This window comes from Cynocephalus volans, chromosome 8, assembly GCF_027409185.1.
Source record: "Cynocephalus volans isolate mCynVol1 chromosome 8, mCynVol1.pri, whole genome shotgun sequence".
In the NCBI taxonomy this organism is placed as follows: Eukaryota; Metazoa; Chordata; class Mammalia; order Dermoptera; family Cynocephalidae; genus Cynocephalus; species Cynocephalus volans.
Genome location: NC_084467.1, coordinates 88,021,394 through 88,044,384, shown reverse-complemented (window position 1 = coordinate 88,044,384; position 22,991 = coordinate 88,021,394). Strand labels below are relative to the sequence as shown.

The window sequence follows — 22,991 nt, the reverse complement described above, 5'->3', positions numbered from 1 at the left end:
TGAGGGCACTTCAAAAATATCATTGAAAAATATAATTAGAAGATAGTATTCTATCTCCCAAGGTGAATAAGAAAGACCGTATACTAATGGAACTTGCTTCTAGTAGGAAAAACCCTAAAACCTCCATAATAATTCTCAAAAGATTTTATGAAATATAGGCTATACATTAGAAACAAAAAATTAAAAACAAAAACTAATAAAATATACACAAACACCTTTATTTCAGTAAATGTAAAAATGTGTTTAATTTTCAAAGCCAGTAGAAAGAAATATTTTCAACAATTAAGGACTTCAATTATAAAATTCATGAAATACCACATTTATTTCATATACCTTGAAATATCAAACTTTTAAGAATATTCTAATGGGGTTCCACGGAGTTAGATGGCTCTACCTATGAGTGGAACATGAAATGTCTAGTTTTATTAATAATAATGAGAGGAGAAAGGAGAAAGGTGAGGAATTAGTTATAGGAGCTGCGAATAATGCCACACTATCCAGGGAAAGGAGAAATTTGTGATATTGAAATGGATGTGAAACATCTTAGAGTAAAGGAATACTCAACTGGTCAATACACTATAATTATTCCTTCCTACAAACTTTCAGCTGGTAATGTATTTAATCTTTCAAATAACTTTCCAATTTTACAATGGAAGCCAAGAAGAAAATTAAATTCGCCCTTTGGAGATATTTTGTTTGGGCAAAATATCCTTTCTGGAAACTAATGTATATGAGTAGGCATAACACTAGCACATAGACTAATAATCTGTTATTACTTGATTTAAAATGTCATTGGTTTCAAATTGGTGCTAATATGAAAGCTTTATAAAACATGCCTAAAAATAAGAGTAAGAATAATTTAACAAAGGGAAAGATTGAAAGAATATCAATCTTTGCTCCATATTCCAGGAATAATCCAGAGTAGTTTTCTAGGCTTGTGAAATTCCATAAATCAGGATCTTTATACAGGCCAGATTGCCACAAAGAGAAAATTAAAACTTTATTCTTTTCCCTGTTTAGTTTAGAAACTACTCAGTTAAGAGGCAAATCTATAATTTCTATAATTAGGAAGTAGCACTGAAAGTGACTGAAAACTCAACTAATGACAAACACAAAAGCTACTGACACCCTTACATTTATTCTGTTTTATAAGATACCCCCCAAAATTTTGACCTATTTTTAGAAGTTGAGAGTTTGACATTTTCTCAGTCTGGAGTGTGAAATTCAAGACTGTCAGTGAAAGCTTTTCTCATTCAAAACATTAGGGGGAAAAAAACTAAGAAAGAGGACGTTATTAGCTGATGGTGATCAAGCTTTAATTTCTGCTCCAAGGGGTGATTTAATCTCTTATGGAAGTATGACTTAATTCATTGAAGACAGGTGTAAAAGTATTTGAAGAATGTATTGAAAGGATGTATATCAGTGGTTCAATACTTTCCTTGGTATTAGAAGGGAATATATTCAATGGCATTTTAAAAATTATGGTTCCTGAGACCTATTAATATTTTAAAATAGCATCCTCAAATAGGTAACATGTTTAATGTATAAATGGCTCTACCTTTAGACAGAATGCATTTCAAGAGTGTATTAATATTGGTTACCAGAAGGTAAAGTGCTCCAACATAATTTTTAAAATTGTTCAGATATCTTAGGAATTCATTGGCCTCTATGTATACATATATACACACACACACATATATATATATATAGTTTTTTTGGCGACTGGTTGACTGGTTGGTACATGGATAGAACCCTGGACATTGATATTATCAGCAGCACACTCTAAACAACTGACCTGTCAAGCCCCCTGTTGGCCTATTTTTAAATCTTTAATCACCTGGCAGTTTTCCTTAGTTTTTGCATTAAAATAAAATTGGGCTTCATTTTTGCATCCTTAGAACATAGTAAGCCATAGAATGGGTATTCCATTTATTGAACTCAGTAAACTTTAACTCATTTATTTATTCAAATAATCACTGAGTGCTTGCTATATTCTAGGCACTGTACTCCATTCTGGGCTCCAAATAATGACTAATGTAGAATTACAACCATGTAAATGCTCCAAAGGAGTTTCACAAAGTCCTGTGAGAGAGTATGGTGAGAGCTGGCAATGAATGATACTGTCCTGGTGCCTGGTGAGGCATTCTCTTTTTTAGACTCATCAGAGTTATTAATGCCTCATTCATATCCCCAAGGAATTGAATTTATTGAGGAAAGAAAAAGTAGAAGGAAGTACTACCTAATTTAAAAGGGGAATGTCTCGCCAGGTACCAGTAGTGCCACTCGTTGCCTTTTCTCTCCCTCCTTCTCTTCTACAATGAGGCAAAGAAGATAAAACTTGGGAGAGAAGGGAATCCTTTTGACAATGGTAGGAGGTGAGTTTAGTTTCTCCTTGCAGAAGGGGAAACTAAAACTTGGAAAGATTTCATCTCTTTTGTAGGCTCCTCTTCCTCACCTGCCTATTTAAATGAAAACTTCTTGGATCTGCATTTTTAAAAATATATGTATGACATTTATTTTTAGTCTGTGGAGATTATAACTTTCAGAAATGAGGACATTGGTAATATGCTACTATTGGATCTTCTTATTATTGAAAGCAACTCTGATGTACATAATTCAATATTCTTTGGCTTCCTAGGAACAATCAGCAGAGTCAGATGTCTTGATGACATAAGTGTCCCTTTATTTCCCTAATATGGATCGATGTTTCCTTTTCCTTCTCTAGGTTCAGTTTTTTATTTCATCTCATTTTATTTGCTTATTTAGTTTTTTGGTGGCTGGCCAGTACAGGGATTGAACCCTGGACCTTGGTGTTATCAGTACCACTCTCTAACCACCTGAGCTAACCAGCCAGCCTTATTTTTATTTTTTATTACAGGTTCCTTGCCAGTGGCAGTAAGAGATATATAAGTTTTGTTCCTCAAATAGCAGTTCACCCAGTCAGCCCTAACTCTAATTCCTCTTTCACATTCCTTCGACCATTTTCAATTCGGCACTGATTGTTTTGGATATTACATTCATGTTTCTATATAATATGCTCATTTTTTTATTATTCGTTTTTTCAATTTTAGGCATTACTTATAGACTTCTATGAAAGATGACCATTTAATTCTCTTTCACTTGCACGTTCCCCATCACTTCTTGCTCCTACCACAAACACACACACACTTCCCATCCCCTGTCCTCCCAATATTGTGTCATAATTTTGGTAAAATAAGAATTCACTATTTACAGTATTATAACTCTGCTGTTTGCTTCACAGCTGAGCCATATGATATACTTTAGTTACTTCTCCTTTTCTGCAAAATTTTTTCTGTAGTGTTAAGTATCTTTTTAATGTTATTATTGTTTTCTTAGTTTTCTGAATACTCAGGATTAATCTATCGCACTTCTCTACCTAAGAGTCCTCAAAGTTCAAATACATTAGGTATTCCATCAGTTTTAATGGCTTGGAGAACCCTCTTCACTGGGCTGCTTCAATCTGGATTGGTTGATCTCTAGGTCTACTCTACAGCTGTCATCTTGAGATCTCCCTTCAACATCATCCTGTCTCCCCTGGGAGAATTCTTGAACTTTATTATATAACCCTTTGTTTTCTGCTGGAGTTTTTAATATCTAAGAGCTCTTTTTATGTTCCCCAAATGTTCTTTTTAAAAAATATCCTGTTCTTGTTTTCTGAATGCAATATCTGCTTGTATTTCTCAGTTTATTAATCACAGTTTTTCTGACTTTTCTTTTCTCTGCATATATCTAACTTTAGAAAATAGCTTTACTAAAGTATAATTTACTTACCATAAAAATTCACTCACTTTAAGTGTATAAGTTAATGATTTTTAGTAAATTTATAGAGTTGTGCAACCAACACCAAAATCTAATCTTAGAACAATTCCATCATCCCTAAAAGAAAGCTTATGTCCAATTGCAGTCACTCCTCTTACCCATCCTGAGCCCCAGGCAACCACTAATCTGCTTTCTGTCTCTGTATTTGCCTTCCTGGATACTTCATATAAACTTAAAATGAAGAATATTCTATTTATTTTAAAGGTGAGATGCTATGGTTTAAATGTGTCTCCCCAAAGTTCATGTATTGGAAACTTAATCTTCATTGTAACATTGTAAGAAGGTGAGAAATCCAATTACGGTAATTGAAAGACGGGGCTTTGGAGAGGTGATTAGATTCTGAGGACTGTACCCTTATGAATGGATCAATCCATTGATGGTTTAATGGGTGGTCACAGGCATAGTTATGATGGTTTTATAAGGGAAGCAAGTGAGAAGCTTAGCTTAGCTCTCTCTTGCTTAGTCCACTCTCACCATTTGACACTCTGAGTTGCTGTAGAAGGCCCTTACCAGATGCTTCCCTTGACTGTTTCCCAGCCTCCAAAACTGTAAGAAATAAATTCTATTTCTTTACAGATTACCCAGTTTTAGGTGTTCTGTTATAAGCAACAGAAATGCACTAATATATGGGATAATTTCTTTTTTTTCAAGAATGAAGAAAATAAATGACAAAGAAATAAATGACAGAGAGATTGTGGAAATGTTTCTGATTAAAGGGAACTAAAGAGACACAAGAACTAAATGCAATACCTGATCCTAACTGGATTCTTACTGGACAGGAATGGAAAGCTATGAAGAATATTATTGAATAAATTTACAAAATTGAAATTAAATGTGTATTTGATAAAAGTATTTTATCAATGTTTGATTTACTGGAATTGATAACTGTACTGTAATTACATATGAAGATATTTTTATTCTTAGGAAATACACATTGAATTATTGTTAAAGGGCCATCATGTATAAAACAGAAACTCAAATACTTCAGAATCAGTCAATCAATAATAAATAAATAAGGAAGCATATGTGTGTATACGTATACCTACATAAATATGTATCAGTAAATATATGTGTGTTTATAAAGAGAGATAAGAAAGCAATAAGACAAATGGGATAAAATGGAAGCAATAGGTGAACAGTCTTGAAAAATTCTCAGTCGTTCTCTCTTCAAATAGTCCTTCTCCTGTTATCTCTTTCCTCCATTCTGGGACTCCAGTTATGTGTGTGAGACTGTTCAACCTTGTCCTACACGTCTCACATGCTGTGTTCTGTTCTTTCCATTATTGTTCTCTCTGTGCATTAGTGTGAATATTTTTTAGTAGTTTTTTAAATTTTTTTTTTATTTTTTTTTTTACTTCACTTATTGTTTTTGGAGTGCCCAGTCTGCTGTCATCAACCAGACAATGAGTTCTTAATTTCAGATTTTTTTTTTCAGATTTGGAATGTCCTTTTGATTCTTTTACATAGACTCCAATTCTCTTTGGAAATTCTCCATCTTCTCAAATGCATTTTTTTCTTTCTTTATTTATTTCTTTATTTATTTTAATTTTTATTGAATCAATTGATTATACATATTTTGGGGGTTCAGCGTTGACGTATGTTGATCAAATCAATATTACTAGCATATATGTTGTTACAAATAGTACTTATTCTTTATGCCCCTTGTCCATTCTATCCCCCTCCCCCTCCCCCCTCTAATTACCCTAGATTTCTTCTCTCCTTCTGAAAGAGTAATGGTTACTCTGTTGATTTGTTGTCTAGATGATCTGTCCAATGCTGAGAGGTGTGATCAGGTCCCCCAGTATTATTGTAGAGCAGATGCTTCTTCTGTCTCTCTGGAATGGGCTTTGTGGAGAGAGACATCCTCCTCTTTTATTTTTAACATGTGTCTAATCTTATTTGAAAAGTCCTACCTGCCAATATCTGCATGTGGATCATTTATTGATCTGCTTTCCTTTACTGTTTTTTCTTTTGATTATGTAGCACAGTTGACTTTCTCTTTGAATGTTTCTTTATTTTGGGTTATATGCCACATATTACAAGCAGAGGAACTTTAGAGACTAAAGTTGATATTATTTTCTTGTATAAAATTATTTGAATGAATATATAAATTGTGGTTTATTCAAATAATGAAGTCAACTACGGCAAAGAAGAAAAATGAGTCACAGACAACACTCCTCAATGGGGATGAATCTCAAAAACAATGTGTTACAAAAATCAAGTTACAAAAGATTAGAAATACTAGAATTCCAATTATTCAAAGGTCAAAACAGGCAAAACTAAACAATATATTAAGATATACATATATAACACTGTGGAGATAAGTCAGAAAATGAATAACATAGAATCAGGAGGGAGGATATGCCAGTGGCAGAGCAGGATCTGATTTGGAAGGGCAGAGTGCACTTCAGTGATATTGATACAGTTCTCTTCTGAAGCTCTGTAAAAATTCTGGAGCTCTGTAAAATACCTCCAGAAAAACCTGTTGATCATGCCTTACAGATTGCTGTAAGGAAAACATACCATCTTAAAAGAATTTTAGTAGTTTCTCAAAAAGTGTAACTTAGAGGGCCGGCCCGTGGCTCACTTGGGAGAGTGCGGTGCTGATTAACACCAAGGCCACGGGTTCGGATCCTATATAGGGATGGCCAGTTAGCTCACTGGCTGAGCGTGGTGCTGACAACACCAAGCCAAGGGTTGAGATCCCCTTACCGGTCATCTTTTAAAAAAAAAAAAAAAAAAAGTGTAACTTAGGAAAAGGTGTGTATAGAGTTTTGGGACCTGGCTGGGTGATTTTTAAGGCAGGTCTTACAAGGTGGAGTTAGTTGGGATTAGATAGAGTTTATAAATTAATATCTTTGTAATGGTGGGCAAAGTGAGGCAAGTATTTTGAAGGAAATCTTGATGAGCAAAATGCTTAATAGAAAAATACTGATGAGCAAGCTGTTTTACAGTTGGTTTACAGTTTTATCTTCCTAAACAGGAATTCCTGGAATAAACAGCTATTATCTTTGCTTGGTCATAATATTGTTCAAAATTGGGATGGAAAATTTGCTTTAGTTTTCAACTCTGTGGTGGGTTCATGTTGTTTATTTAATTATTATTCTTTGAAGGTGCATATATGTTATAAATTCTTTTATATGGGCAATATATTTCAAAACACAATTTCTTTTTCTCTAGCAAAGTAATTTGCTTGAACTTTCCTTAAGAAGTTTTTAGGCTGAAAACTGATAAACTATCCCCTTAACAAGTCCAACATGACAATTTTCCTCTTTAATTGTAAGTAGTTTGTTCTTCCTTAGCTTGCACACAAAGTAAAGTGATTAGTCTCTGTGTCGAGGGCACTTTCTCTACCAATGTGGGACTTCATGACAAATGGGTTGCAAGAGTAATGAATGAGAGAGTTTTCCTTAGCCCCTCAAGCAACCCATCCCTGACTGATTGTCACCAGCCAGCAGCATCCGCCTCTTGTTTATCACAGCAGGCTATCTTTTTTTTATGTATTCCACAATATGTAAAAGGTTAGGAACCATTGGTTTAGGAAAATACATTTTATAGAAAATGACATCTTTTTAAACATTAGAATCACACTTGGCCCAGTGGAACAATCACATTATGAGAAACATAGAAATGAAGACCCCCTGAGGGGAGAAATATATTTGCTTATTTCTGAGTAAGCGTAGCTGAATTTCAGTAAGTCAAGTGAACCTCTAATATAAGGTTTCCTTAGGTCTTAGAGATAGTGCTTTGAAGTTGCTTAAAGAAAAAAAAAAAAAAAAAACCTATCTTTTCTAAAGACTTTCAGAAACAAGGGAAGTCTACCAAACAATGCTCTAGGTATTTATTCCAAATTAGTTCATTTATTTATCTAAAATACATTTTCTCCCTTTGTTCAATGATGAGAAAGACCAAAATAGTACTAAAACCAACCAAACATAAAACAACAAAAATTCATACAAAATTCTATATTGCTTTATTAGTAAAGACTTCAATAATAGCTCTTTTTCTTCTTTAAAATATAAGTATGAAGTTATGAACTTTTTTAGACAAGAAAATTTGTTATTTTCACCAAGCCATAAAGTTTGCCACAAATTCAGACAATGTAAACTTTGAATTGTTTACCCCAAATCAGGCTTTGGGAGGTCAAGATAAAAAGTAATTTGGAGAATCCATTGATTAAAATAAGCAAATAGATTATCATCCATCTGTGCTCAAAACATTTAGGAGACATTGAGCTCACGTTTAAAAAATTATATTTTGGAAGTTATAGAATATTTTGTGTCACTAGATGCTAGCCTTGGTTTTATTTATTTATTTTTTATTAGCATATTCATTGTTACTAATCATACTTATTCTTTATGTCCCGTATCCAAACCTCTCCCCATACCCCTCCCCTTAGCCCTCTAATAACCATAGATTTATTCTCTCCATTTGTTAGACAGATTAACTGTTCCTCTGTTGGTTTGTGGCCTAGATAATCTGTCCAGTACTCAGACAGGTGTGATAAGTTCTTCCGTTATCATAAAGCAGATGATGCTTCTATTACTCTGGAGTGCATTTTGCGGAGAGAAAGGACTTCTTTTTTTTTTGGTCTCTGCTGGTGCCTCTCCTTGTGTCAGTGCAGTTGAGAGTCTGGTGTGCCATCTCCATGGTGGCTGTGACGGCTGCTGAAGAGACTATCTGCTTTTGTGGCAGCCATGGCAATTGGGGTGGCCGTGGTGGGCTACCCACGTAGAAATGGTGTTTTTGGTGTGCTCTTTACCTGTTTGTGGCTGGATTTGATTCTCCCAGCTCCATGCCTCGGGCCCCAGTGGGGTTCTGGGCCATAGTGGCAGCTTGCTTAGTTGCAGCTGGGTTTGGCTTCTCCCTAGACTTGGTTCTTGATGACCATGAAACTACTGTTATCAATCCTGAATTGCACACCCTGGATCTCTACCTTGTGTAGACCACTGTTACACATGAACTTGATCCTTATATACTATGGGTCACCTTCCTCAAGTCTTACTACACTGCGGGGTAGGTATTACTGTCATCCTTGTTTTTACAATTGAAGAAACAAAGGCTCAGAGAAGCAAGTAATCAGCTTTAAAAACAGCAAAGAGGCATTGTAATGACAGGACTGGAAAGAGATTGGGGCCAAATCATAGAGGATCCTCAGTGTCTTCTGAGCAGTGATGGATATGATCAGTGTTCAAGAAACATTTTCCTCATAGTTCTATGAGGAATGAAGTAAGTTGTGATCAATTAAGAAATGATGTAAATCTAAGCACAACACAAGAGTGCAAGTAGAAAGAGGGGACTCTATGAGAACGTGTAGTCAGGTAAAAGTATAAAGATCTTGTGATTCACTGAATGTGAAGTGAGTCAAGATAAGTCATTTTTGGAGCACTTCTTTATGTAATAAGAAAAGGTCTAATAACACTAGTGCTCAGTTTTGTACTTTCAAAATATGTTAATTACAATAAATGTATTTGTTATTAAACACTGAACATTTACAGAATTAAGAGCCATTATTTACTAGTAAATTTCCATAGATATAATTGCCTCCTTTGGTATTAAGTATGCCTAAGCATGACCCCTGCCTTTTGTTGAAAATTCTCTTGTACCAACTTTGACCGTCTCTTAAATATTTTGCTCCCTGTTGTCTGACTTTTCTGTCTCACTTTCCTTGATAAGATACTTACATTTGCAAATTTATACCAGTTGTGTGATCTAGCCCATGCTCAGCACTTTGAGTCTGAATATTAAGCCAGGAATATATCAGTTATCTTATTAAGACAGATGGCTGCAGAGAGAGAATGCTGATCAGATGATAATAAGGGGGTATACCTAGACCCAAGCAGAACAGGATTTAATGCTTTCCATAATCAGAGGGGCAACTGATAGTAGCAACAGCTGGAGCTGTGAGTGGATGGTGGGAGGAAGCACGAGGACAAGCACAGAAGGCTGCAGTCTTGAGGATCTGTGAGAAAGGTTTGGTGGTGGGAAGATCGGAGATTGAGTCTTGGTCCAGTAATTTGACTTAGGGCAAGACGCTTTATCAATGTGCCCATATATAAAATGGTACAATGCTTCAAATATAAAATTGCCAGTTACATAGTAGGGACTCCATAAATGTTTGCTGAATTTGAATTTCTTATTCTAATTGGCCAACAGATTGAACAAAAATGGATCACAGAAACCAAAAACATAAAAATTAGGAAGAATTCTCACAAGCTAAAAATTTTTTTAATAAATGCAGATACCCTATGTTCTAACATTAAATACTGTCAATATGCCAGTTCTTATAAAATTAAGTTATAGTGAGTGCAAGTTTAGTAAAAATGTTAATAGTTTTTGGGTTTGGAAAAATACTTAAGAACCAATAGGTGGGAATATATAACAAGATTCTGAAATAGCCAAGTAGAGGATTGGTGATAGAGAAAGGTGGTGCAAAAAAGCTCTACCAAATATCAAAACAAAAAACTATAATAGTTAACTGAGTGAATAAGCACAGATAACCTTATCAGTATACCCTAGAAGTAGACCCTACTACTAAAAATTCAGTGATTGAAAAAAGAAATCACCATCAATCATATTCGACTATGAGTTTAGAATATAATAATTTGGAAAAACATAAGTGCTGCGATTTGGGTGTTTGTCTTCTCTAAAACTCTTGTTGAAACTTGGTCCCTAACATGGCAGTGTTGGGAGGGGTTGGCCTAATGAGAGGTGATTGGTTAATGAGGTCTCTGCTCTCATGAATGGGTTAATGTTATCGTGGGAGTGAGCTAAGTCTCACAGGAGTGAGTGAGTTCTCATGAGAGTGGGTTATTACAAAAGTGAGCTTGCCTGGCTCTTGCAGACTCTTTTGCACACACTTGCTTCCTTTCTCTAGCCATGTGATGCATTCCGCCATGTTATGACGCAGTATGGAAAGCCTTTGCAAGAAGCTTGGACTTCCTAGCCTCCAGAATCATGAGCAAAATAAACTTCTTTTCCATATAAATTATTCAGTCTCAGGTATTCTGTTATAGCAACAGAAAATGAACTAAGACACTAGTAATGTCTCATTTCAGATAAGATGCGGCTATAAAAACTATAAACATAAAACTAGTAGAAAACAGAAGCAAGTTTATTCAGTGAGACTGAATTAAATTTTGAAGGACAGAAGAGATCACACAGGTAAAGGTAAACACTTAAAGATTTAAATAAAGAAAATTAAGAGCTTTTGTAAGTTAAACAAACAAACAAACCCCTCTAACCAAAATAACAAGGCAAATATATTGGGAAAAAGAATTATAGCCAAACTGACAAACTATCAGTACTACTTTATAATTCAAGGTTCATACAATGAAAAATCTAACAACTAAGCAAATTCCTTGAGGGTCTATATAAGTAAGCTGGTAAGTTTGACAAAGCACTTAAAACTGTTTGGTATTTATTTGGATTTTTAGGTTAATACCTTCTATCTGAAAATAAAGATAAATATATCTGCAGTAACAATGAACCAACAGTAATTAAGGCAAAGGCCAAATGGATGAACTTTGGTTACAATGAACCAACAGTAATTAAGGCAAAGGCCAAATGGATGAACTTTGGTTACAATGAACCAACAGTAATTAAGGCAAAGGCCAAATGGATGAACTTTGGTTATCAGATGTTTTACACACACACACACACACACACACACACACACACACACACACACACACACACACACACACACACACACACACACACACACACACACACACACACACAATTGAGTAATTATACACACACACACACACACACACACACTATTGAGTAATGTAATTAAAAACAGAAAAAAGCTTTTTGGTTACATTATGTCTGTTCTGGGCTGTAGTACTTGCCTTTAGTAAATTGATAAAATGTAAATAAAAAATTCATTGCAGTGTAAAAGGTTTCAAGAAATACCAGAGGAATTTATAGTTGCTAACAGATCTATTTATACATCAAACATTTATTTTGCTCCTAATTTCACCATGGCTAATTAAATAAATTACCAAACCTCCCTCTGCCCCCATACATCCTTCAAAAAGGTAAAAGCACCTGAAATAAGCAAGCATTCAGTAGCAGCGGTCAGTATTGACAAATTAATTGGTAAATGATGGAATGAAAACAAAATATAGTCCTTTATGAAAGATTTTTATTTTCTTGGCACACAGACATAAAAATGACATTTGCCCACTAGATAGAACAATTTAAGACACAGCAGAAATGGATTACAATTCACATATATTACAATATTCATAGATATGATGATGGGTCTCATGTTTCCTCAATTATCTTTGAGAGCTTATTAAAATATCACAGCATACTGGTTAAACTGGCAAGTTTACTTCCCAGGTTGAAGTGTAAGACTGATTAGGATTAGTGAAAAACCAAGGCACAGACCACTGTCGAATGTAATATAATATCTTATCCAGCCTCACTCAGGAATGAAGCATTCTACCTAAATGCTCTTTAGTCAAATAACATTTATCTTTCTAAGGTCTAAAATTGTTATTGTAACTACTGTGGATGGAATCATGTGTAACATGCCTTCTTAAACCTTAAAATCAACCATGCAGAATATACCAATATTCTTTGATTAATATTCCTCATTAGGAATATGAATCACTTAGTTTTCCAGTTCAACATGATATCCTAAAAATTTACTGAGGTGGGTATTGCCCTACTATAGATAACCCAATATGGCTACATTTTTAAAATTGTCAACTCATTATTTATTTATTTTTTATCACATTTAACTGTCAGCTGTTACTTCTTGCTTTGGTTAAATATGCTGGGTTTTTGTTACCTCTTTTTCCTCCTTTAATACAGAAGTTAGGGTAGAGCAATATAACCACATAAACCTTTAATGAACTAATGGTTCTCTCAAGGAAGGCCATTCTTGTGCAGTTTAGAAAAGGTTATAATTGAGCAAGGAAGAAATTGAAGAAAGAGAAATGTGGAAACCAAAGTGTTTATAGACAGTAGTCAATACTATCACAACTGTCCTTAAATTTGTAGAATTTAATCTGCTTTAGGTTTGTAAAACCAGAAAACTAAGTTAGTTAAAACTATTCCTAAAGTAGGGTGAAGAAGGAGGTGAGCAGGTAATCTTACAGTCAACTGGATGCTTTCAAGCATGGGTATTTGACATCTGAAGGATTTATATATTTTTATATATTTACATATAACCCAGAAGTTTTAGTTTGATTATTTTTCTTCCTTATTTTTATTTCTTAGTTATAGTTAAGGTTGCTGGGTATGAGAAAAGTGTTACTGTATCATTAGTTTATTAACTATAAATACACCACTAAATAATATTAAATAGTAATAAACGGATTTTTTCAACTACTGTCTTCCAGCTGAAAGTATAACAATCTAATTTAAGTGTTTTCTGGAGACAAAAAGAGTGAAACAGTAAAAAAATTCCATCTAGGAAATAAGTACTGTTCAAAAATGTTAACTCATATAAATGTTAAAAACTTTTCCTCTTATGACTTTTTTCAGATTGAAGGTATCTTAAAATAACATGAGAAACTCTTCAAATAAATTCATTGAATTCAAGATAACTACTGAATTCATATCTATATTTCTATTAAAATTATTCTCAGTGCTAAACTTGTGAATGTAGATTTTGGTTAATATGAAGCCAGTACCTACTATGATCTATCAATAGATTTTTGCACACAAACTAAAGATAGTTCTTATGTTTTGGAAAATTAATATAACATTCTTTTTTCTTTAAAGTTCTTTCTCATAAATATGCCCAACAATTTCCATTTTGAAAATGTAAACCATTTCATAATAGGACACTGAACTCAAGACTTGTTTTTAGGAAATAAATTTCCTAATGCTTTGTATATTTTCCATATATCCTATGCATCATTGGCACAAGTAAATTATGTTAAATATACTGTTGCATTCATTACATTAAAAAAATATATTAATATATTGGTGAAAAAATACAAGCACATTTTGAACATCTGTGCTCCACTTATGAGCATATTTGTAGGTGGAAACTTCTATCATTCAACATTCATTAACTATTTATTGAATATAGTGAGCAAGGTATTAAGAATACTACAAGAAATGGTGAGAACATTAATTAACCACAGCCTATTCAGTATATGTTGTTACTGCAGATAATACATACCACAATTTAAAGATACCTTCCATTTTTTTGCATTATTACATTTTCATACTTTATTTTCACTATGTACGAATATAAGATTACATGATTCTTCTTTTTCAAATTCTGGATTTCTAGGCATTTAAAAAATACTTACTGAACTAAAAAGAAAAATATTCCATTGATAATAATAGTTTTTCCTTCTGATTCAAATTGAAAGCTACCTGTGTACATTAAAATAAAAAAAAAAAAGGAAAAACCAATGCTTTTATAATCTTACCTAATTGGGCATCAATATTACAGAATAAGATTTTTAAAATGACTTGAGCCTGTGCATCTAAGGCATTTACATTATACCTTGCATTCCATGATATAAGTGACTGCATATTTAATAGATATCCAGGAATCAACTATAAATCATAAAGTGTCTCAAGAACAGTAGCAATTGTCCAGGCTTGTGTTTCACAGCTGAAAGGACAGTACTGGCCATTCTCATTGGTCAGTTCTGGAAGTCCTTTCCAAGGGGATCTGAAAGAAAGAAAAGATATTTTATGAGACATAATCTAATATATATTAACAAAATAGGCAAAACCTGATGATTTTTGCCTTTTATTATAAAAAACAATAATTTATAGTCATTTGCTGCAAAATAAAACAGAGTATCCTAAAGACATACATAAAGAACTTAGATTGAAATTATTCTTTGATATTCCATCTTTGGAATTTACGACTTTCAAATAGAAAGGAATACCTTTAAGTTTTAAAAAACACAAAAAATCACCATTCCAAGCAAAATATAAATATAGAGACAAATATCATCTCAGGCATAATTTTATTCCTTTGAGAGTAAGTTTATGAGACTCAGATTGTAATTATGTAGATGTATTATGTGTGATTTTGACAAAATAATGAAGAAACACTAAGAACTATAATTAGGGAAAAATGCCAAATAATTACTCATTCTATTGAATAATAATAAACACTGTTTATTATGCATTCATTATGTTCTAATACTAAGTGCTTTATATACATTATCTTATTTAATGCTCACAGCAACCCTATAAGGTAGGTACCATAATTATTCCTATTTATAGAGAGGTAAGAGAGATTTGTAGAGGCTAAATAACTTGTTTCAGGTCTCCCTATCAGAACACAGTATTATTAGCATATCAAATTTATTCTTAATTTCTATGTAATCCCTTAAATATGATACATAAATTAAAGAAAAATGCAGAACTCCGTAATGTTTCTTTTTTAAGTTGGGTTGTGGGAACATATTTCATTATTATGCTTTGTAATTCATGACTATGTTACATATACTCTTCTTAGGTAGCAAATATTTCATAATAAATATGAAAGAAAATTCCACTAGATATGGGATATTTTGGATATACCCCCCTCCCACATTCATATGTTGAAGTCCTAACCCTCAGTAACTCAGTTAGCTCAGTTGGTTAGAGCCAGGCTTGTAACACCAAGGTCAAGGTTCAGATCCTCATACCTGCCAGCCACCAAAAAAAAAAAAAAAAAAAAAAAAAAAGAACAGTAATCCCTGAGAAATGAGAAACAAATGAAGCAAGCCCTGTGATTGCTATACCTTACTGCCTTGAGAGAGTTTCCAGGATTTGGCACAAGGAGGGGAAAACAGGTGGAGCTTGGCAGACTCCTTGAGTTAAACTGAGAAGTTGGGAAGATTAAGGCAGCTACAATTTTCAGAATAGAATACTAGAGAGAAGGGAGCTGTACAGAGAAGCCTTGAGATAATGCAGAGGGTCCCACTCAAGTATTCATAGGGTACTGATCAGCAAATTCAAAGAAGAAACTACCCAAGAGTGGGAATGAGCCACCTAAAAGGATTAAATGAAGCAGTATCTGACACTGATGCAGGATCAGAAACAGTTACCTTTTCCCCCCAGCCAATTTGATAACTTCATAATTTTAGGAATATGGGTAGAGAACTCAGATGATTTAATTCATTAATGAAGAATAATTAGCTCTAGACTAAACACTGTTCTGGTCAGGCCTAACAAAGCTTAAAATTGACACCGAAAAAGATCACACGTCTTTCAAGTAATTTAACTGCATTCCAAAACAAAGGTCAAGAATATTTACAGAAATACAAAAACAAAACAAAACAAACAAACAAAAAAACAAACCCAACCCCCCCCCCCCAGCACCCAGCAAGGTAAAGTTCACATCTGGCATCAAATAAAAAATTACCAGGCAAAGATGCGGGATAATACCATTCATAATAAAGAGAAAAATTACAAGTGAAATCAACCCAGAAATGAATTACAGACAAGGACATTAAAATAGTTACTGTAACTATATTCCATGTGTTCACAATATTAGGCAGAGACATGGAACATATAAAAAAGACCCAGATAAAACTTCAAGAAATAAAAACTACATTGTGTAAAATGGAAAATGCACTGGATAGAATTGATGGCTGATTAGACATAAAGATGACAGCAGATTTCTCCTCACAACAATGCAACAACTTTAGAGTACTGAAAGAAGAAAAAAAATCCTGTCAACCTTGTTATAACGTATGTAAAACCAAAATGGATGGCAATGTTAGCACAAAGACCTCGAGGGGAGAAATGGAACTATACTATTTTAAGGTTCTTATATTCTACTTGAAGTGGTATATCATTTGAAGGTAAACTATAATAAGTTATTAAAGACATACATCACACACCTAAAGCAACCATTTTTTTAAATAAGAAGAATTATAGCTAATTAGCCAACAAACGATATGAAATGGAATAAAAAACATTCAATCCAAAAGAAGCAGAAAAAAGAGGAAAAAGCTAACAAAGAACAAATAAGATAAACAGAAAACAAAGAGATTTAAACTTAACCATATCAATAATCATATTAAGTATAAATGGTCTAAACACTCCAAAGGCAGAGATTGTCAGGCTACATAAGAAGGCAAGACCCAATTATACACTGCTGTATACAAGAAACTCACTTCAAACATAGACAAAAATACGTTGAAAATATAGAAAAATATATATCGTGGTAACAAGTAATCAAAAGAAACCTGCAGTACCTCTATTAATACCAAAAAAATGGAGATTTTGGAGCTAAGAAATATTACCAGTGATAAGGAAGATTATTTCATAAATAAAGGTGTTAATTCATCAAAAGAACATAATAAGCTTATGCACCTAATAATAGGGTTTCAAAATACATGAAACAAAAACTGATACAACTGAATGAAAAAATTGGCAATTACAGTAGATTTCATTACTCCTGTTAGTAATTCATAGAACAAGTAAACCGAAAATCTGTAAGAAATTTGAACAATACTCTCAACCAAGTTGACCTAATTGACATTTATAGAACACTCCACCCATGGAGAGTAGAATATATGTTCTTTTCAATTGCAAACAGATTAGTCAGTTAGACAGAACATATTCTGAACCACAGAACAACTGTCAACAAATAGGGAAAGATTAGAGTCATATAAAGTATATTCCCTGATCACAATGGTATTAATTTGAAAATAGTAACAGAAATATCTCTGGAAAATTCCTAAATATTTGAAAACTAAATAACACCTTTCTAAATAACCTAAGGGTCAAAGAAGAAATCAAAAGAAAAAATAGAAAGTACTTTAAAGTTTTCATTATATAAAAATAAAAACACAACATATCAGAATTTGTGGGATACTGCTGATTTAGTACTTTTAGTGGCAAATTTATAGCGCTAAGCACCTATATTAGAAAAGAAGAAAGGTTTTATATCAATGACCTTAACTTCAACCTTAAGAAACTAGAAAATGAAGAACAAATTAAACCTAAAGTAAGCAGAAGAAAGGGAAGAATAAAGAGTAGAGTAAAAAAATCAATGAATAAAAAACAGGAAAACAGTAGAGAAAAATCAATCAAACCAAAAGCTGGTTCTTTAACAAGATCAATAAAATTGATCAACCTCTAGCCAGGCAGACAGGAAAAAAAGAGAGAAAATATAAATTACCAATATCAACAAGGAGAATGATGACAACAGTACAGATTCTATAGATAATGAAAAGAGTATTAATAAACTTTAGAGGAAATCATTTCTTGAATTGAGACAAGTGTTTTTGATCTATCTTATTTAATCTTGACAGGAAATAGTTACGTAATATTACGATTCTCATTTCACAGAGAAAGAAATTTATTTTAGAAAGATTAAATAACTTGCTTGAAGTCACATCTAAATTAAGTAGCAAGGGCAGAATTTGAAATCCAACTTGAACCCAAAACTCACGCTTGAAGCAATTACATGATCAAAAGTAGCTACAGGAGACAGTAAGAAATAAAAATGGAAAGGCAAGTTCAAGAAAAGGCTGTGGAAACTAAGGAATCTGGATTTCATTCTATAGGCAATGGGAAATTATTGAAGATTTTTAAACGTAAGATTAAAATTGTCGGAGTTATATTTCAACAAAATTAATCTGGTTTGTGGTAATATGACAAGATGGAGAGAAGGGACTTTGGAAGTGTGGAGGCTATTGCCTACTGCAGAAAAAAGTTATGAGCTACAAGTCAGGAAGCGGCAACAGGACGAAGAAGAGGGGCTGTTTATTAGAAGGCAGTCCAGAGACAGAATCAAGTCTTAACAGTTTACCTACATGTTCTGAGGAGGTAACAAAAATTAAAAAGAACCTGGGGTGTTTCAGCTTGGACAGCATGAATAATGGTGATACCATAACAGAAACAGAAACTACAGGAAGAAAAAACGTATAGGGAGACGAGTGATGGTAGAAGGATATCTAAGGTAAGATTATCAGGTAGTGGAAAAGCAGAGTGAAGTTTATGAAGAGTTAAAAATTATCTGAATAAGTGAATACATGAAATCAGACGACATATACAGAGGACAATGTAGACAGAAAAGAAATGAAGGTCAAAAATATATTTTGGAAGAATATATTTAGGTGTTAGGAGTAACCTCCCCCCCCAAAGTAAAAAAAAAGGTTAATAGTGTAATGGTTAAGAACACAGACCATGGAGCCAGACTGCCTGGAGTTCAGAAGAAGCTCTACCATATTACTTGCCATCTGACTTTGTACAAGGTACTTAACCTTTCTAGCTTCATAAATAAAATGGAATTATCTAATGATAGCTCATATCTAAGTTTGTCCATGTTATGTGTATTAACATATTAATCCTCAAAACAATCCCAGCTTATCCCTTATATAGATGAGGAAACAGACCTAGAGAAGTAACTTCCCCATGGTCACATAGCTAGTAAGTGGAGAAGTGGGTTAATATATAAGAGTAATAGGATAACAATAATAGTAGTAGCTATTTTATATACTTGTTTAGATTAAATGAGCAATTTTATATAAATACACTTAGAACAATACCTGGAACATAGTAAGTGCTCAATAAATATTTGTTATTACTATAGTTGTTACTATTACTAGGTAAACAAGTGAAACCTAATGCTATGGACAGCATGAAGTTTCTCATGAAAAGAGGAAAGCAACAATGTCAAATACAATAGCCAGGTCAAAGAAGAGAACTGAAAAAGTCATCGGATCTGGGAACCAGAAGGGATGTTGTTGAGTTGCTTCATCAGAGTGCTGAGGGCAAAAGTTAGATTGTAGGTAGTAATGGTTAAGCAGGTGTTCAGAAAGTAAAAGGAAAGAGGTTACTCCGATAGGAAGTGTGTGCTAAAAAGAGAATGAGAAAACAAGGCTTGCAAAAGTATGAAGGGACTTTATTTGAGGATGGGCTGACAAATATCTTTGTAGCTTAAGAAGAAAAATCTAGTGGAATACTAAGAGAGGATAATTACTAGAGCAAGGTCACGGAACAGGTGTGAGGGGATGAGATCACAGGTAAAAGTAGAATGAACCCTGCAATGCCAGATATTCTTACTTCTCGTGCACAAAAGGGAAGAGAAAATAAATGAAAATAAGGAGAAATACCATGGAGCGATGAAGAACGGAATATAAGAATGTTCATATCACATAAACTCAGACTGAGTCTCTAGATGAGGTAGAAGTGTGGCATGGTTGGCTTTTTTACGAATACAGTTAAGGTAATGAAGAGGAACTTTTTTAAAAAAATAAATTTTGACAGCATTCACGGTGACAGAAGCTCTGTATGTTGTTGCAGGAAAGGAGACAAAATTTATGCTGTTTATGCATAATTATTTTGACCAATAATATGTAGATATATTTAGGTATAATCTAGAATTTGAGAAATTAAGGTACCCTTTGACTAAATTTGTACCATCTTATAAAGATGTGTAACACTGACACTGCTTATTTGCTAATAATTAGGACAAAAAGGTTAGAAATGGTTTTTGAAAAAACAGTCAAAAGATCAACTCATATTTTAACTATAACGAAAGCATTTCTGAAAATTATTTCTTCATATATCTTTAAATCGATTAACTCAAAAGGCCCAGCCTGAGAACTTTTAGTTTTAATATTTCTCCTGCACTAACCAGCTCCCAAAATATCACATAATTTTAAAAATCAAGGACTATTCCACATGTATAATCACACAATATCAAGTTCTTGACTTAAAATAATAATAACCTAAAATAATCAAGAGAAAGTGAAAATTACATGATAGAACTTGTCATGTTAAGAGTAAAGGTTTCAGATTTCATTGTGACACCTAGAACATAAAGAAACGACTTCTAAGGAAAGGTTATTTACCTAATATCTAAAAAACTGACTAAACACTAGTTATGGAAATTACATGCCCCAACGACTTACCTCTCAAGATGAACATAATGTCTGGAAAGAACGTTTTTAATTAAGAACTTAGTCTTTGCATTAGTTTCTTGACCCATCAATTTGGAAAAATATAATTTTGCACGAAGAAAATACCCAACAAGCCACAGCCACTCCTAAAAAAGATAATTTAAAAATAAGAAAAAAAAAAAGAACAGTGAATATCTAAAATTATTTGAAAAATAATTTAAACTAAAAACTTAGAGAAGTGAAATTCTTACAGGTCCTTGGTGATAATTGAATCCTTTAGCAAGATTGTAGTTGTCATTGTCTAAGGCATTATCATAAACTCCACAGTAAATCATATCACTGCAAAATGATTGAAATATAAGTTAAATAGAAGAAAATCAGACATTATACAGAAAGCATTAGAAAAACTTCAATAGCAAAGGTAAGAAAAATAATTGAATCATTTGTCTTCCAATCTATAGAATAGGCTCAGTATTAGTACATCACTCATTTACCCTTAAATTAGTACTGAGGATTTTAATAATGTATTAGGGAATGATTAACAAATACTTACTGGTTAATATAAAAAAACATAAAATATTTGGCTATCTTGCCTCCAAAGAGTTAGCCTGACAACTAAATATCAGTTGGTTTAAAGTGAACTATTTCACTAGGCCTTAATCAAAATATACATAGAATAATTTAAATTAGTAAACATTAAGGATAAGTTTTATTAATTATAGATTGGGAAAGCTGTTTTTAAAACTTTTCCATAATGCTATTTTAAATTTAAAATTGGCATATTATTGGGAATTACAAACAGCAACTGAATATACATATTGCTATAGTACACAGAATTTATAACACACTTACAAACTAAATAAAATATTATAAACTTATTACAACAGAAAATACAAGAAATTTACCTACATTCCATTTAATTAAATTGTTATTTTTCTTTCTTTCTTTTTTTTTTAGTGAGATAGACTGGCCAAATGAGTAAATGTTAACTGTGGATTTTAGTTTTGACTATGGTTCTTAATTCCTCTGAAAATACAGAGAACACATCAGAATGCAGATAAATACACACATACAAAATTTTGCATTTCAAGATTGAAATGAGTACACTGTAAAGTAGGAAAAATCTACAAATGTGGGGCTCTGTCATCTATTGATATAGAAAGCAAATTGATGATGGGTATCAAGCTTTAAGGGAAAAGATTAGAGTAAAGATAGAACGGTCATTAGAAACAGGAAAAAACAAAAGTTGAAAAAGACAAGAAATATAATACGGCATAAACACAATCATAAAACAGCAAAAAAATTACTTAGTGATTTAACAGCAGTATAATTATATAGAAAGGATGGAGAGGATTGGTGGTGAGAACAGAATTAAAAACTCATCTGTCATCAAAAGAAGTACGCAATGCCTAATATTTAAAAAAATCATAAAATAGCTGCATACACCTATTATTTAGAAATATGGAAGGAACCACTAGGAGAAACAACTTAAAACATAAAGATTGTTTCTGTTGAGTAGAATTGGGGGTGGAGAAATGCAGCAAGGGACTGAAATCTTCTATGTAAGTTCTTCTAGGTACGTACATGCATGGTCCAAATGCACAAAAATCCACAGAAAAGACTGGGCAATAGGCCAGATGGTAGTGATGCTTATCTCTGGATGCAGAGACATTAAGAAATTTAACTTTTCCTTTATAAATGTCTATACTTTTTAATGTCCACAATAATCATGTATTACTTTTATAATCAGAAAAAAAGGCATTAGAAAATATTCATGACATACTAGTTTTATAAACTTAAAACTCTTTAATTGATTACTGAATATAGGATAAGCCAAAGGCATTTTGAACACTGATGCAGAAGATATAGAAGATGTTTTCAAAAACTCAGTTTGAGGGCCATTTACAGATGTTATTGGTAAGCAAAAAAATTTATGGTAGATGTCATTGTATTTGGAATAAATATAATATTGATAACATTCTTAATACTTATATTCCAACTTACTCTGGATCTAAAGTTTTCATGCCAAGGGGACCAAGCAATTTTTTTTCTGCAATCTCCAAAGCTTTCCATGCTTTTTCTGCAGTAAAGAGTTCAGGGGCCTAATAAATATCATAAAAAAAAACCACAAACATTTTAAAATGACAGAAGAATTAGTTCCCATCCATGTAAACTATTCATAAACTTGGAAAAGAATGAAAATTACTTATATATACAGTGTGGGATAGAATTTGAGTGCAAATGCCTAATGAGATCTAATCCTATGAGGCTGACTTGGAAGCACTGTTCTTAGTCTTAGAAGTTAGGAAA

At 33.0% G+C, this 22,991-nt stretch overlaps 1 protein-coding gene across 4 annotated transcripts in view; it reads right to left on the bottom strand.

Moving 5' to 3' along the window:
• Positions 1–11,975: 11,975 nt before the first annotated feature.
• AGL (amylo-alpha-1, 6-glucosidase, 4-alpha-glucanotransferase) overlaps positions 11,976–22,991 on the bottom strand; it is a 76,109-nt gene continuing 65,093 nt past the window's right edge. For all 4 annotated transcript variants that reach the window (XM_063107133.1, XM_063107130.1, XM_063107132.1 and 1 more), the window contains exons 31-34: positions 22,686–22,783; positions 20,933–21,020; positions 20,694–20,827; positions 11,976–14,494 (exon numbers count right to left, since the gene is read on the bottom strand). In XM_063107133.1, the coding sequence (XP_062963203.1) occupies positions 14,377–14,494; positions 20,694–20,827; positions 20,933–21,020; positions 22,686–22,783 (438 nt within the window). In that variant the 3' untranslated portion in view covers positions 11,976–14,376. The remainder of the gene's footprint in view (positions 14,495–20,693; positions 20,828–20,932; positions 21,021–22,685; positions 22,784–22,991) is intronic.